The following is a 13,803-nucleotide window of genomic DNA, read 5'->3' as shown; positions in this document are numbered from 1 at the left end:
CCTTTTGATTTTTAGGTAATGACTTCCTTTTTTCCTTTGGTTTTGCACCGAAGGTCCTCTTAACTACAGCAGGGGTCTCAGTCTCAGGCTTCACTTCTTTAAGTTTCTCATTATTCTTGGCTGAAACAAACTTCACTTCCTTCTTGGGTTCGCTGCTCGAACTTCCTTTTCCGATATAACCTAAATCGATCTTATCATGTGAAGATTTCTGAGAAGATAGCACATTGTCAAGTTTCTTGGTGGAGATGCGCTCAACCTTGACATTTGCTTGAATGATTTCAAGTTCAAGAAACTTGATCTTAGAATAAGCTGCAACCAACTCTTCTTTGAGTCTTTCTTCTTCACACTTTGATTCCTTAAGTTGCACAAGTATACCCTTATGCTCTTCTTCAACCTTTTTCATCTTTTTCACAGCAAGGTTAGCAACTTTGGCATATTTGCCACAGTCTTCAGTAGAGAATCATAGGATTCCTGAAGGTTGTTCACCCCTTCATTTTGGCATACATCTTCATCTTCGGATTCTTCAATTTCCTCATCCTCAGATATATGACCAAGTTCATCAACCAAATTGCTCAAATCATCTTTTGACTCAACTGAGGCAATAGCCATAAATGCCCTGTAATTCCCTTCACTGTGACATTCTCCTTCGGTGTCTGAATTTGAGTTGTCAAAATCACTAAGGATAGTGGCAAATACTTTACCCTTCCCTCTCAGGTAGTTAGGACACTCCTTCTTGAGATGGCCATGACCATTGCATTCATCACACACAATTCCTTGAGGGGATTGAAACTCCTTTCCATCTTTCTTCTTAAACTCCTTCCTATCACCCTTGGAGGATGAAAACTTTCCTTTGCTGAAAGGCTTCCCATTATTTTTCATCTTCAAAAATTTTCGAAAGTTCTTTGCAAAGAATGCTACTTCTTTCTCCACATCATCCTCTTTGGAGGAGTCGTCCATTCTCTCGGTGATGGTTTTAAGAGCAAGATATTTGCTCGATTTATGAGAAGGCAGTCCCAACTCATATGTTTGGAGAGATCCAATTAGCTCCTGGATTTTGATCTCATCCAAGTCTTTACTCTCTTCTATAGCTGTAACTTTTGCTCGGAAGCTCTTCGATAAAGACCTCAAAATCTTTCTCACCACCTTAGAATCTTTAATCTTCTCTCCAAGATTGAGCTTAGCAATTACAATTTCATTGAGCTTTCCATAGAAAGAATCGAAAGCATCATCATCTCCCATCTTAAACTCTTCAAATCTAGTGGTAAGCATTTGGAGCTTTGTGTCATTGACTTTCTTGGTACCCTTATAGGTAGTCTCAAGGATTGTCCAAGCTTCCTTGGTTGTCTCCACATGCGATATCCTGTGAAACTCATCATGGGACACACCACAGAATATACCATTAATAGCCTTACTATTCGCATTAGTTAATGCAAGAGTTGCCTTGTCCCATTCGGACTTGGCTGTTGTGGGTTTAACATACCCATTCTTATTGGAATCCTATACGGACTCATCTATAGCACACAAGAAAGCCACCATTCGGACCTTCCAAAAGGCATAATTGCCCCCATCAAAGAATGGTGGGGCATTGAGAGATTGTGACCGGTCCATCACAAAGGGTCAAGGATCACACTCAGGTAATTAAACCACAGCAAGTGTACCCGCTCTGATACCAATTGAATGCTCGAAAATGTGTGAAAACACAAGAGATATTTAGACCCCCAAATTAAAGTTACGGCTCAATTGATTTTACTCTAAGTTAATACTAAGTGCGGAATAGAGTAAATGCGAGCGGACAAACAAACAAGCTACTCTAACCCATAAACATTATAACACAGCAGTAAAATGAAAGGTAAAAGAGTAGGGAAGAAGAATGTAAACACAAGATAACACGCCGATCTGTTATCGAAGAGAAAACCGAAGAACTCGGTGAAAAACCTCTCTGTCGCCCTCCAAGTGGTAATTGATCCACTAGACAATCAGTTGTGATACATGGGTTAGTAAGAGACCCTCCAAACCTAATCTACCCGATGTACCTAAACCCTCCAAACTCCTACTCCAACAAGGCTTCTTGGAACCGTGTCTTGTCTAGCTCTCCGAATTCCGCAACAAGTTCCATGTTGCATTTGCTATCCTTGGATTCTTCCAATGCTTCCCAGCAGCACCAAAACCTCATTGAACACTCTGAAAGGGTGTGGTGTATTTGGGCTATCAACCTCTTAATGATATGGAAATGTAGAGGTAGGAGTTAAGGAAAATCTAAAAACAATTGTGTAGAGGATTGTGGTTATAACAATCTTTAACTCTCAAGATTTGTGGCTAGGGTTTTCTCTCTGAAGTACTCTTCAACTTTTATGGGTAATGTGGGTATATATAGTGTAGGTACAGAAAGTGTGTATCAAATAGCACAATCTGACAAAACAGAATGTTTCGCGAGTGTCTCGCTGGAAGGCCTTACCCGCGAGCTACTCGTAAAACATAGCTGTCTCCATTTGTCCTGACTCTTCGCATTCCAGTCATGTGCAGGACACATGCATCATTTCGCGGGATGCTTAGTCGCGAGTTACCCGCAAAAACTCTTTTGTCTTCAAATGCTTAAGTCTTCACACTCTCTCTCTATCACCCAATCCTTACAATTAAATTCCACAATAAATACAGGGTACAAAAGATTGAATAAAATTACAATCAAATTTGACACGGAATAAAAGCCAACAAAACATATAGTTGTAAATTACAACTTTACAGAAACTATGTAAATGACCTTTTGATCGAAACGGTTAGTTTTAGCTTCTTCCCATCATTTGACATGAAAATTGTATCCCCAAAAAGGAACAATAGAGTGGAACATATATATAAAATCATCTATGACAGAAAGTAACAAAAATAACATGCATTATATTAAAACAAATTAAAACCAATCAAATCAATGAAAAAGATAATAAACAAAACAAATACAATAAATATAACACCCTTTTCCAAATGTTGCAAAACTGACACTATTTGAAGCCACCATTAATGCAGGTAAAATGAGATGGGAGTGAAAAGGAATTAATAATAATTAAATTGCTTGGCTATACTTCAATTGCATATGAAGTATATGAACTTCGAGGCCAAAATTGGGAATTAACCATGTTTCTCAAACAATATAATTAGTAGGCATTATTACAAAACTATATTTTTTACTAACATCTCGAGTTTAAAAGACTCGATTTAGGGCCTATAAATCGAGTCTCAAAGACTTGATTTTTATGGTTTGATCACATCTGATATGGCGTTTTTTCACGTGGCGTCCACCTGGAAATTGAGTCTCTAAGACTCGATTTATAACCCTTTACAAAAAAAGTATAATGTTTTAAGCACACCCTTTATACCTTCTCATCGGAGAAGAAAGAGAGAGAAAAACTCACCAAGCAAAACACATAAGAGAGGTTAAACCAAAAATTTTGAAAAAAAAACAAAGTTACAAAGAAAGAAACTTACGAGTCTTTTGGAGAAGAACCAAAGGGTCTCTTGAATTGCGAAGAGCTATCATAAACATTGTCTCTTAATCTCTTCATCTCTGAACTAATCCACCAAGAAAACCTATTCTACTCAGCTTTTTCAACCCACGGCGATCTGGACCCGACACACGACTAGCCATGAGCACCGACGACCACCGACGCCCCATGACCACACACGGCCCACGCCGAGCTGAAGCCACCCACGTTGGTCTGAAGCCACCCATGTCGACTTGAAACCCACCCACCCATGGTCCCACGCTGATCTGATGCCACCCTCTAAAGCCACCTACACCGACTTGAAACCTACCCACCCATCGTCCCTGAAGCCACCCACTCCGATCTCGATCTTCGACTGACTACAACCTATGTTTTTTTTTTTTTATTTTTTTTTATTTTTTTTTTTTTATATTTTTTAAATGATAAGGTGTGTGCTTAAAACATTATACTTGTTTTGTAAAGGGTCTCTTATAAATTGAGTCTTAGAGACTCGATTTCCAGGTAGACGTCACGTGAAAAAAATGCCACATCAGACGTGAGTATTTGAGACTCGATTTATAGCCCAAAATTGAGTCTTTGAGACTCGAGATGTTAGTAAAATATATACTTTTGAAACCTTGTCCACTAACTATATAGTTAGGAAAATGGGCTTAATTCCCAATTTTGGCCTGAACTTTGGGGTTGCATATGAAGTATATGAATATTGTAAAATTAGTAAAATTTTGAACCTTTTGTTATTATGTACCCTTGACAAATAGAATTTTTATTTTTAATCATAGAAATAATAGCATTTCATTACAATTAAAATTCAATGTTCCATATTCCATATCACAACTATCTTTTTAGTCCAAAACAAACAAATTTTCTCACAACACTTGAAACTCAAGATAGTGGAGGCTATATTTTAAACTCAAAAAAAAAAAAATATATATATATATATATATATATTTTTAAAAAGAAAGTGATGCTTCTGTTTTATTTACAGCAACAAAACTCTCTCCATTACCACAACCTTCTCAATTTCTGTTTAACAAAGATGAAATCCTTTTGTTTGACGAATACGAAACCCTAACTGTAGAGAAAGACCGACTTAGCGACCTACCGGAGTCATTAATCGTCCACATCCTCGTTCTTGGTCACGCTCTACAATACACGAGATGTGATTTGTACAAGTGTTTTGTCACGGCGATGGGGCAAGTTGTGGACCTCCGTTCTCTATCTCCATTTTCAGTGCGTGAAGAGGTGTTACATGCCTAGTGTCGTTGATAATACCCTACGCCAATACCATGGCAAGAAACTTGAAAAATTCTCCATCCATTTCGATGTAGCCGAGCCACACTATAAGCCTCACGTTGATTGCTGAATTAGTTTCAACACAGAGACCAAAGTAAAACATCTTAGTTTTACAATGTTCAAATATGTTTTACCTCAAAATCTATATACAAATCCATTTCTTTATGGACTTTTTTGAATAGGTGCCTAATTACCAAGAAAAAGGATTTTTTGCATATTGGAATTCCTTTGAGCAATTGCATATGAAGTATATGGACATTGAGACAATTGCATATACTTCATATGAAGTATATGCACATGTTGAAGTTGATTTCTTGTTTAGGAGTTTGCAACGTAATTTTTGAGTGTTTAACTATTTTGATTGTAAGTAGTTTCATGACAATGCTGCCAGAACTGGAAATTGTGGCCCTAAAACTTGAGTCATTGCAAATTGAGGGCAGTGTTGATTTTCTGTAGAAGATTCAGATAGAGAATGTGCTGGCATAGCTTAAAACTAAGCTCATTGTCAATAATATATGATCTCGGACACAAACAATATCATGAAGGTTGTGGATGATCAAGTGCAACTTCTTACAAGTGTGAAGCATGCTAAAGACATCATGAGGGTGCAATGGTCACTCCCTTCAAATGTTTAATTCTATATTTCTGACCATCACGGAGGTGCGATGGTCAGCCCTTTTAGAACTAATTAATTGATTTACCACCACATATAAAGAATATGGACATTGTGACAATTGCATATACTTCATATGAAGTATATGCACATGTTGAAATTGATTTCTTGTTTAGGAGTTTGCAACGTAATTTCTGAGTATTTAACTATTTTGATCGTAAGTAGTTTCATGAGAATGCTGCTAGAACTGGAAATTGTGGCCCTAAAACTTGAGTCATTGCAAATTCAGGGTAGTGTTGATTTAATAGATTTTTTTTAAAAGACTTTGAGAAACTTTGACAAAACCTAATTTTCATTCTAAGGTTGTGTTTGGATTATGATGAAAAGGAAATAGACGAGCATCTACGTTTTTCCTGTGGGCCCTGTGCATTGTTCACAGGATCCGCAAGTATGGATTTCGGCAAATTTTTTTTAAAATTAGATCCCACAGCACTTTTCACACATTTAAAAATTATTTTGCTACAGTGTTTTCAGTTTTCAATTTTTAGTAATAAGCAATATCCAAACAGACTCTAAGTCTACTACTCTCTTAACTTTGACCTAAAGAGCCTTTAAATAGGTCAAGAAATCTTATTACAAGTTGGATTCTAGTTTTGGAAAAATTCAAGGGAGTCAATTTTGTATCTGATTCTATTTCAGTTTGGTAAAGGGAATGAAATATTTTGATACCGGTTAATATCGGTGTACTGTTTCAGAATTATTGCTATTTAAATATTTCTATGTATTTATATATGTTTGTATTCGTTTATGTAAGTACATTAATCCAATATATTAGCTTAAATAACATGTTTTTCTCACAAAATTTTCAATTTATTTTTACATTTTTTATTTTTTTTTATTGCACTGGCTAAAACACTCAAAACATCCTGGTACAATTGATACAAGCCAATACAACTTAGTATTTCACCTTATATATTTTAGAGAAGTACCAGTATTAATCTAATGGCTTGTACAATATATTTCTCCAGTACGATTTTGACTTCCTTGGAAAAAAATCAATGATTTTTAGGTTACACTTAAATGAATATTTTTTGGCCCATAAAACGTTAAAATATGGACTTTTGATAAATTACAAAGTTGTAGCCTTTGAGTTAGCTTTTCAACCCAACTTGAATCATCGCAATTTGATATTTAAGCTAAATGTTATGCTCAAAATACTAAAGCATGCACAAGTTGAAATCCTAAACTAAAATGGAGTTGGATTAGTGTGAATTTCTTTTGATTCCTTACTCCAATTGAACTCAAATTTTTAAGAAGAAATACTTCGAACTTTTATTAAAGAAAAAAAAATCAGCCATGATCGGCTAAAAGAATAGCATGGAGGTGTGGAGGAACATTCTTCATCCACGCCGATAAACCTCTAACATGTCTAGCATGTTTAGCTAGTTTGTGTGCTATAGTATTGCATAATCTATGGGCTTGGGAGTAAGAAATATTGCTGGAGGAAACTATAGATGATCTTGCCGAGGCAAGGAGGTGACCAAATGAAGCAGAGGACTCATTATTGCTGTTAAGAGCTTTGATGACCACCTCGGAGTTTCCTTTAAGGGTAAATGATGAAAAACCCAGCTCTTGTGTGAAAAGGAGGGCTCTTACAGCTGCCAAGGCTTCAATATCATTTAAAGGGAAAAATCTCTCATTGGAACCCATACCAGCTCCATCTAGAGAGGGAGGGAGAGTGAATTTTTAGAGAGAGGGTGAGAGCCAGCCCCTTATCATCGCGAATAATCACTCTCAAATATGTTGGCCCTATATCCTTGAATGCTGCCCCATTAAAGTTGATTTGAACCAATTGAGGGAGGGATCCACCGAACCTGTGGTTGACTGGGGCAGGCTCTGGGCCGCTGATGCAGGGTTGTATCGATGAAAGTCAAGAAGAGATTGAGTAGCATTGGAAAGTACCTGCCAAATATGGTAGTCGATGTTGCTGACTCTGATCTAGTTTCTTCTATGCCATATAGTCCAAACTACCATCGCAAAGAGTGCCATATTATTACCTTGGTCGTTGATATGGTGAACTAAATCAAGGAACGTAGAAAAATGAACTCGTTCACAAGACAAGAACGAAGGAAGAGCATCCCAGATAGCTGTGAGAGATGGGCATTGGACTCAAATTTAAATGGTTGGCCATCTTTAAATTCATTATGGCCCTCATAAAAATGCAGTCCATTAGCGTTTTTTTTTTTCTTTTTTGCACAAATCTACTCATGTCATTCTTACTATAATTAATTTTATTCTCCTACAAAAGATATATTCATGCATTAATTCAATTTAAGCACAAAACTTAATTATTCAACATTATTCCAAAACCAATGATAAAATACATGAATTAACACAAAATTATTATTATAATACTTTCTAATAATAATATAAATATTCAAAATTAACCTATTATCAAAGGATAATTACGACTAATTGGATCACATGTAAGAGTAGGGGTGTAGCCAGGAATAAATACTTGGGGGGGGCCGGGTTGTAACAGAGATATATTAAATATAATTCTTAAGTCTATTGGATACAAAATTATCAACTTTCATATATCATTATATACTTGAACATGTTGGGAATTCAACCGAAATTCCAAACCTGTGAGAAACAAAAAAATAGAGAAAACAAAACACCAAAAGAAAAACAATCACACGCACAAGACAGTATTTACGTGGTTCATGTTGAAATGAATGCATTTGATCCAGGACGACCTATTGGTTTCTTACTAAAAAGGTAGCAAGGTAGACAATATATCGCATCCATTGAAGGTGAGTATTCCAACCAATCCTTATGTGAATCAAACCATGAAGGTTGAAATCGACGACGATGAGTATCATCATTGTATGGATAGTTTATATTTTTAGGTTGATATGGACCTTCTATGAGATAAGCTCGTCGGATTTCATCTTGTTTGTTGATAGAAAATTCACATATTTGGTTACGTGATCCTGGATCACGATCTATCTCTTCAAATTGAAGTTTTGGACATTTGGAGGGGTGTTCATCAAGCATTGAAGTATTAACATTTGTTTCTATAGTCACAGGTGTCCTAATTTCTAAATTGCTAACATCTTTTTTCTTAAAGAATGCATCAATTGTTTTTCGTTTGCTCATAATTCTTTTAGCTTTAAGAATATGACTCAAAAATTAACCTGAAAAGAATTTTAAAAAATAAAATTTTAATTAGAAATTTTTACTTAGTTATATGAATGTTATTCATACTCAAGAAAAAAACAAAATTTCCATTATAATGTAAACAGTCAACCCATTTTTAATACAACTTTAATTAATAATAACCCCTCAAACAAAAACAAAAATAATTTAATTAATTTGTCTTTTATAATATATTGGTTAATTTAATTATATAGCTTTAATTATTGTTGTTTAGCGTAACAATAAACTATATTACTTTAATTTATTTGTCATTAATTATACTATTTTAATTTGTTATATTGTTTAGCCACTTGTACATATTACATTAAAAGAGCCGAACATTATACATTCCATGTACAGCACAATAATTAAAGCAGTGTAATGTGCTGCACATTACATTGCTTTTATTATTGTTTACCCGGCCCCATGAGCCCATCTACCCCCTCCCCACCCCACTCAACAAACAACAGACAAGCACAACATGCGCCCCAATCACAATAGCTAGCTGCAATTAGAAAATTTCGCAATGCCAATCACAAATCATAACACATGTCACACTAAATGACAATCAATATTTCACCAACACCAACACACTGACCAACAAAAAGGGATAAGATAAAGCCAAATTTAAAAAGACAAAAATAGGAAAAAAGCAAAAGCCAGCCAATAAGAGACTCACAGTTCAAAAGAGAGAGAGACTTACTGAGATCAAATAGACTATTAAAGAATAAAGAGAGAGACTCGTTCATAAATTTCATTTCATTTTTTCATTCAGTGAGATAAAGAGAGAGAGACTTAGAGAGAGTCAGAGAGAAAAACCTTGAAGGAGGGCCAGAATGCCAGAGGGAGCAACGAGCACCGCTGCACCGGAGCAGAGGAAGAGCGATCTGCGATCTCCGATGATCGATCTACAATCTGCGAAAATTTCATTTATTTTTTTCATTTCAGTGAGAGACTGAGAGAGAGTCAGAGAGAAAAAGAGAGAAATACCTTGAGGGAGGGCCGGAGGGAGCACCGAGCACCGAGCACCGAGCACCGGAGCAGAGGCAGAGCGATTTGCGATCTCCGATCTAAGATCTACAATCTGCGATGAGGGACGAGTGACGACGACGACGACGAGCGAGCTGCGGCGATGTGACCGTGGGTTACTGGGTTTGGTTTGCTGGGGTTTGGTTTTGGTTTGTGTATTGGGGATTTTTTTATTTATTTAGATAAACACCTCTGTGTTTGGTTTGCTGGAGTTTGTTTTGCTTTTGCTCTGTATAGATAGTATTGGGGTTTGATTTCTCTGCTAGCGACGTGATGGGTTTCATTTTTGATTCTCTGTATTGATTTTTTTTTTTTTTGGGTTGAGAATCCGTGGGCTTGCCGTGAGCGAACTACCTTTGTAATCTATTGGGCTCGCCGTGGGTTTGGCTCTGTTACAATTTTTTTTTTTTTTTTTTTTTTTCAGATTTTAGTTCAAAATTTTTTTGGGCTTTTTTTTTTTTTTTTTGATTGAAAGTATAACAGATAATTTATTTATTTATTTTAATTTGAGGGTGTTCCTAATTTTTGATTGAGGGCTGGGAGAATGGGTGAGAAATGGGTAGGGGGGTGACTATCTAATGTTGGGGGGCCCATTTATTTTTTCTTCATAGTCTAATGGGAAATTTTTTTTTTTGCAGGGGCCACGGCCCCCCCAAGCCACTATGTGGCTCCGCCCCTGTGTAGGAGTGATAGAACAACGAGCCCAAACCCCAAAGTACTACCTTTAAATCTTTGTTTCATGCTAGAAAGCCTAATTTTCAAAATACCACCCTTAAGTCTTTGTTTTTCACCAAAAACTTTTATTTTCAAAATTCTTTGTCAAAAAATCCATTTTCCATTAAAATCTTTGATTTCGAAGTTTCTTTTTTCTCAAAAGCCTCCCATTGGCTAATCAAATCATGAAGGAGGTCTCCTATTATGTAATCACTTAGTTCAAACCTCATCAATTGACGAACCACATCATTCATTATAGAGTGATGGGATCTTGGTGTTGGTTAGGATTCCCCCATCAAAATGTGAATGCAACATAGATAACGTTGAGACTTTTAGTTTATCTTGACATTAACCCTCGCAAGTCACATGTTTTTCAAAACATTTTCCAAACTAAAGCCATTTTCGTTTTTCCTCCAAAATTGAAACCATAAATATCTAAACACATGCAGTATTCTTGATGCATGTTTGATATCAAGGGACAAATGCCCCTAAGATTGAGCAAGTACTTTGTTTATTTTTTATTGAACACATTTTTAAGGGATAACGAAAGTTAGGTATTGACTATGGTCAAGCGTCGTAGGGGTGCCTAACACATTTCCCACGCATAACCGAACCGCTAGATTAATTTGTTTGGTTCTAGACAGGTTTTATCTGATTTAGGTTTAGAGTAACTAAATTTGGAAGAAAAAAAATTAATTAAAAAAAATCAGGTGACCAAACTCTCTTTTACGAATGTCCAATAATTGGTGTCAAGTGTCAACTCCTCATATTCTTTCTTACACACTCCCCACAAACCAGTTCAAGCGACGCACCTAACCAGAGCAAGTGAGATTTGAAGTTTGTTGGGTTGGTTGTTTAAGTGAAATTTGAAGTAACTCTCGATGCGCGGAGTCTGGCTCTACCCAAGTCCAATTTGTGGGTCAGACCGGAAGTGGCTCAATTTAAACAGGCCCATGGGCCGGGCCCTAACCGCAGCAAGGACACAAACATAAAAAACAAACTGTACAACAAAATGAGTCGCATAAAAGTGACGCATCGAGAACACTACTTACATGTGGGTGAATCTTACATGCACCACCAGCAATAATTTGCCCAAAACTCACACCTCACTCCTCAACGACCTCCTCTCTTCAATTGAGGTCTGCGACTATCTCACACCCTATCCTTTGACGTCGCCAGTCTCGTCCTTCAACAACTCGCTGATGATGAGTCCTCCTCTGCCGCCCGAGTCTATTCTGAGTTGCTCCACCGCGTCGAGTCCTTCCTTGTTTCAGAATCCGAAGATGACGAGGACAAGGCTTATAGAGTGTTGCTCGTGATCGTGATCAATATCGCCGTCGTTGCGTTCCTCGCCTTCACTCAGTGCAACATGACTAGGTGAGTCATTGAAAAAAATTGCAACTTTTTGAAATTTGAATGACAAAAGATCGAACTTTGAGTTTGTCTAGTTATCAGTGTTTTGTTTTTCCTGTTTTGGATTGGTGTGATTGAATTTGGAATGATAGGCCTTTGAAGGATATGGCAAAATGTCCATTGGCATTGAAGAAAGTGGGTGGTAAAGGAGAAGATGAGGAATTGGTGGAATAGGAAAACTGGGCTCGTAATCAGCTAATGGCTACTGGCTCTGACTTGCTTGGAAAGTTCTCTAATCTTCAGGTTACTTTACTTCTAAATCTAATACTAATTTGCTTCATAACTTTTACTTCAACTTCGATTGTACTTATATGTGGGGTCTACCTACTATGGATAATTCCATAATTACAATGAAGAAGGGGGGATTTGAATTTTGAACGTCTCCAATGGAGACCTGCGAGGTGCCAATTTTAAGGTCATATTTGAATGGTTGGGACTGTAGATTGGTTTCAAGGGCGGCCTTAGACATTTTGGAGCCTAAGGTGAGAATTAAAAATGGGGTCTTTTTTATACTTATATATTAATTGAATTAATGTTTATTTAATATTTTTATATTATATTTTCATCATTATTTTCATCATTATTTTCATTTTCTTCTAAATTATTTTGAAGTTCATTATCAAGATTTGTTGTATTGCAAAATTGAACATCATTTTCTTCTAAATTATTTTGGTGAATTTCTTGCTCATTTGTGATATCTTCATCTAAATTTTGTGTTATATTTTGTTTATTACTAATAACAAAGTTATCCATTGATCATTTTTGAGACTCAATTAATTTTTCTTTTTTTTTTCTTTTTTTAAGTTTTTCATATCCAGATTCATATTTTCTAGTAGACATTTCTAATCAAACAATATATTTATAAAGACTAAAATAGAAAATAACTTTCAAGTGTAGAGCAAATGAGAAATAGAACCTGATTTATATAAAAAGTATTGTTGTAGTTTTACTAAATAATAACAAGTTTTTAGCAATCTCAATCTGCATAAATTAAAAAAAAAAATTAAGCACAAGCATAACAAAAATTTAAGCACAGCCATAACACTGACACAAGACTTATTAATAAGACCCACCCACAAAAAAAAAAAAAAACACAAAAACGAATCCTATCTATAACCAAAAAAAAAAAAAAAAAAAAAAAAATGCAGGCTTTTAATAAAAAAAAAAAAAAAACTTGAAGGCCCAAACTTAACGCCCAGTCCAGGGAGGGTCCAGGCAGCCATAATGATAAAGTATAAACAGATAAGTGATAAACAAAGTAACAAACCAGCCAGGGAGGGCCCAAATACTTAAGTTCTTAACAAATAAAATGGAGTGCCCTGTGCCCGAATATTTATAATTTTATGCCTGATTCCTGAACCTCAGAACCTGATACGGTGAGGTGAGCAGTTGAGACTTGAGAGAGGCGGAGAGCAGAGAATCAGAGAGAGAACAGACTGAACAGTGGAGACTGGAGACTATAGAGAGGCGGAGAGCAGAGACTAGAGAGAAAGGTAAAATTTTTAGGGTTTTGAGTGGATTTATTTGTTTTGATTTGTGGTTAATCTCTTAGACCGGATTTGTAGTTTATCTGGTTGATTTTTGGTCAATGATTTTGTTTAGAACCAATGTTTAATAGGATTTACCAAAATTTTTGTTTTTTTTGGTTAAAAGGATGTGCCAGATTATTTTTGTAATTCATTTGAAACTAAAATTTTTTTTTCCTCTACTACCCGGTTCTTTTCTAAAATTTTGGGGCCCCCTTCCACTTGGGGGCCTTAGGCAATTGCCTAACTCGCCTAAGGGAAGGGCCAGCCCTGATTGGTTTGGAGAACAAACATTCAAACTGTTTTAAAGGAATCTTGTCCAACCTATTGTGTTATGTGGTCAATAAGATGACTATCTTTGGTGGTCAATTAAGTTATTCAAAAAAAAAAAAATGTTACATGATTAGTGGAAAATAATTTTCTATTTTCTTTCCTCTAGATCAATTTGGAGGAAAATTCTGCCCTAGATTGTAGGGGATGTCTAATTTTCCATTTTGTCATGGAAATATTTACTCTTTGT

General features: G+C 36.0%; 1 protein-coding gene across 1 annotated transcript; it reads right to left on the bottom strand.

Annotated features, from left to right (window-relative positions):
* Positions 1-408: 408 nt before the first annotated feature.
* On the bottom strand, positions 409-7,110 carry LOC115991284. Its single transcript, XM_031114996.1, has 2 exons — positions 6,925-7,110; positions 409-1,497 (listed from the first exon to the last, which is right to left on the bottom strand). The coding sequence occupies exons 1-2, from the start codon at positions 7,108-7,110 to the stop codon at positions 409-411; spliced, it is 1,275 nt and encodes a 424-aa protein (XP_030970856.1).
* Between the last annotated feature and the right edge of the window lie 6,693 nt (positions 7,111-13,803).

Source organism: Quercus lobata, chromosome 5 (assembly GCF_001633185.2).
Source record: "Quercus lobata isolate SW786 chromosome 5, ValleyOak3.0 Primary Assembly, whole genome shotgun sequence".
Taxonomy (NCBI): Eukaryota; Viridiplantae; Streptophyta; class Magnoliopsida; order Fagales; family Fagaceae; genus Quercus; species Quercus lobata.
This window is presented reverse-complemented; position numbering and strand designations above follow the sequence as displayed.

Bases quoted from the DNA above. Each gene is read 5' to 3' on its own strand.
- LOC115991284 (XM_031114996.1), bottom strand. From the start codon at position 7,110: ATGGGTTCCAATGAGAGATTTTTCCCTTTAAATGATATTGAAGCCTTG. The intron at 1,498-6,924 runs GCAAGATCATCT...GAGTCCGTATAG, and splicing joins TTGGTCACCTCCTTGCCTCG to GATTCCAATAAGAATGGGTA.